The sequence below is a fragment of the Alligator sinensis genome, unplaced genomic scaffold (genome assembly GCF_000455745.1).
Source record: "Alligator sinensis unplaced genomic scaffold, ASM45574v1 scaffold2636_1, whole genome shotgun sequence".
Lineage (NCBI taxonomy): Eukaryota > Metazoa > Chordata > Crocodylia > Alligatoridae > Alligator > Alligator sinensis.
Window position 1 is genome coordinate 16,053 of NW_005843800.1, and position 2,800 is coordinate 18,852.

Here is a 2,800-nt window from a genome sequence, read left to right on the forward strand (position 1 = left end):
CCCCCTCTCAGGCATCCAGGCCCCCCCCAGGCCCTCAACCTCTCCTCCACCCCACAGGGACCCAGGTGTCCCAACTCCCACCCACCAACCTGGACTGGGAACCCAGGTGTCCCAGCTCTCCCTGCCCGCTGCCCCCACCCCCAGCTGGCCAGGGTGTGTGTGGCTGGTCCACAGCCCTAGGTGGGGAGCCCAGATGCCTGGGTTCTCTGTGCCCTGGACCCTGCACTTCCATGGGCGTGTGAATCTCCACCCCACAGGGACCCAGGTGTCCCAACTCCCACCCACCAACCTGGACTGGGAACCCAGGTGTCCCAGCTCTCCCTGCCCGCTGCCCCCACCCCCAGCTGGCCAGGGTGTGTGTGGCTGGTCCACAGCCCTAGGTGGGGAGCCCAGATGCCTGGGTTCTCTGTGCCCTGGACCCTGCACTTCCATGGGCGTGTGAATCCCGGATGCCTGGGTTCAATGTGCAAGTGTATGTGTGTGACAATCCCCTACACTTGGGTTCTGTGCATGTGAGAAGCCTTAACTCCTAGGTCCACGTGCACGCGTGTGTGACCATCCCTGATGCCTGAGATCTGAGCACCAGCTTCCCCCTATGCGCAGGATCCAGCTGTCCAGGCCTCAGCACCAACCAACCAACCAACCCCCCGCACCCCCGGACCTAGGCATCTGCTCACGCTGGGTTCTGGGCGTGCTTCCCTGGACACCTGGCTGCCTGGGTTCCATGCGTGAGAGGCCCGGACGCCTGGGTTCTCCAGATGAGGGGAGTCCAGATCAATTCAAAGGCTTCCCCCATACCTAAGCAGAGGGCAGGGACCCCTTCCTGAGGCTGGAGCAGGCCCCAGCTGTAGTTGGAGGACAATGATGGTGCTGCCAGGGTAGGCCCCAATGCTGCCACCTCTGGCTGAGGCGGCAGCATCCCCAGGTGGGCTGGACAGAGGGACCAGAGGCAGTGCTCTCCACAGGACACCAATTTATTGTACATTTTCACAGCATCACGTCGCTCCCGGCTCCTCCGCCCCTGCCTGCCTGCCTGCTGAGGGGAGCCCCAAGAGCAGGGGGGTGACAGTGACACCCACCCCCCTGCTGGGGGCCCAGCCCCCCTCTCCCCCTTTCCCTGCGCCTGCCCAGGGGGTCCCCGGTGCCACGTCCCTCCACGCAGCAGCGGCGGGGATGCCCCTGGGCTCCGCCCCCCCGGAGCGCGGGTCCAGCGAAGTCATCACAGGGACAAAGTCACGAGTCACATCTGACATCTGCTAGGGGGGGGGGCACTCACCACCACAACACACGAAGGGGGGCAGGATTGGGGCACCCCCTGCTGGCCACCAGGGACCCTAGTGCCCCCCGACATTGGCCACCAAAGGATTAACAGGGGACCCACCCAAGCCAGGCCAGCCCCCCAACACCAGGGCGGGGGGGGGTTGGAATGTGTCCACTCTAAAAGGGGTAGTTTGGGCAGGCTAGATCTGTGTGGCAGGAAGAAAATGCCCCCATTAAGGGGGTGGGTGCAGGGGGGGCTTCCCCCACGCCCCTTGGTCCAATCAGGAATGTCACAGAAACTTGGGGGACGGGGAGGAGACCGCGGCCCGGCAGGAGATGCAGCCACCTCTGAGGTGGGACAAGGGGGGCAGTATCACGGAACCCCCTCCCCCACTAGGGGGGTGGCTGGGGGGGCGGGGCAATTAAAAGACAATTAAAAACACAGCAGGGGAGGGGAGGGACACCTAAAAACCTATTAATAAATCTACAAACGGACAAAATAGAGCAGCTCTATGTGTGTATAAATAACCCGGTATGTACAGACGGCCAGGGGGGGAGGAGGGGGGGCGCGGAGGGGGCACACGCACACGCACGCACACGCACGAGGGCTGGAAGAGACGGCCGGGCCGGGCTGGGCCGGCACCACACGGGGCCTCTAGGTGCTGAAGTACACTGCAAGCAGAGGGCAGCCGTCAGCTCCACGGGGCAGGGCTGAGGTACATGCAGCTGGCTCTGGGGTGGGTCCTGGCTGAGTATAACAGGGCTGTGACCCAGGGTTGAGATGCAGCTGACTCTGGGGCAAGTCATAGCTGAGTATGACAGCCCCTGACCCAGGGTTTGATGCAGCTTGCTCTGGGGTGGGTCCCGGCTATGTATAAAAGGGCTGTGACTAAGGGTTGAGATGCAACTGGCTCTGGGGTGGGTCAGGACGAGTATAACAGCCCCTGAGTCAAGGGTGAGATGCAGTCAGCTCTGAGGTGGGTCACAGCCTAGTATAACAGACCCTGGCCCAGGGCTGAGATGCAGCCAGCACTGGGGGCCCCTGCCAGGGCTTCCTGGACCACCCCCCTCCTCCCCCAGCAGGACTCACCGATGATGATGATGAGGATGATGGCGCATATCACCCCCAGAATGATCATCATCTGCAGGAGAGAGACCGTGAGTGCGGCAGGAAGAAACGGGGCTGCGAGTCGGGAGTGAGGGGCACTGGCAGGGCTAGGGGGGCAGGGGGCTGCAAGTCAGGAGCGAGGGGCTGCAGCGGGGCCGTACCTTGAGGTTCTTCCACCAGTACTTGCGCTTGAGCTTGGCGGCGCTGGTCTCAAACTGGGAGGCGCCAGCCTGGAGAGCGTCCGCGCGGTCATCCAGCTCCGACAGCTTCTGGTCCCGCTCCAGCACTTTGTCCACGTTCACCCGCATGATGTCCACCACCTGCGGGGCCGGGCAGGGTGGAGGTGTCAGGCCTGGGGCTCCCTACCTCCCCCCCACACCGGACCCAGGTGTCCAGGTGCCATCCCACCCCCCACCCCCAGCCTATGACTCA

At 63.8% G+C, this 2,800-nt stretch overlaps 1 protein-coding gene across 2 annotated transcripts in view; it reads right to left on the reverse strand.

The window, feature by feature from the left end:
* PER1 (period circadian regulator 1) overlaps window positions 1-2,690 on the reverse strand; it is a 17,112-nt gene extending 14,422 nt beyond the window's left edge. For both annotated transcript variants that reach the window (XM_025195754.1, XM_025195753.1), the window contains exons 1-2: window positions 2,530-2,690; window positions 2,351-2,402 (exon numbers count right to left, since the gene is read on the reverse strand). In XM_025195754.1, the coding sequence (XP_025051539.1) occupies window positions 2,351-2,379 (29 nt within the window). In that variant the 5' untranslated portion in view covers window positions 2,380-2,402; window positions 2,530-2,690. The remainder of the gene's footprint in view (window positions 1-2,350; window positions 2,403-2,529) is intronic.
* Between the last annotated feature and the right edge of the window lie 110 nt (window positions 2,691-2,800).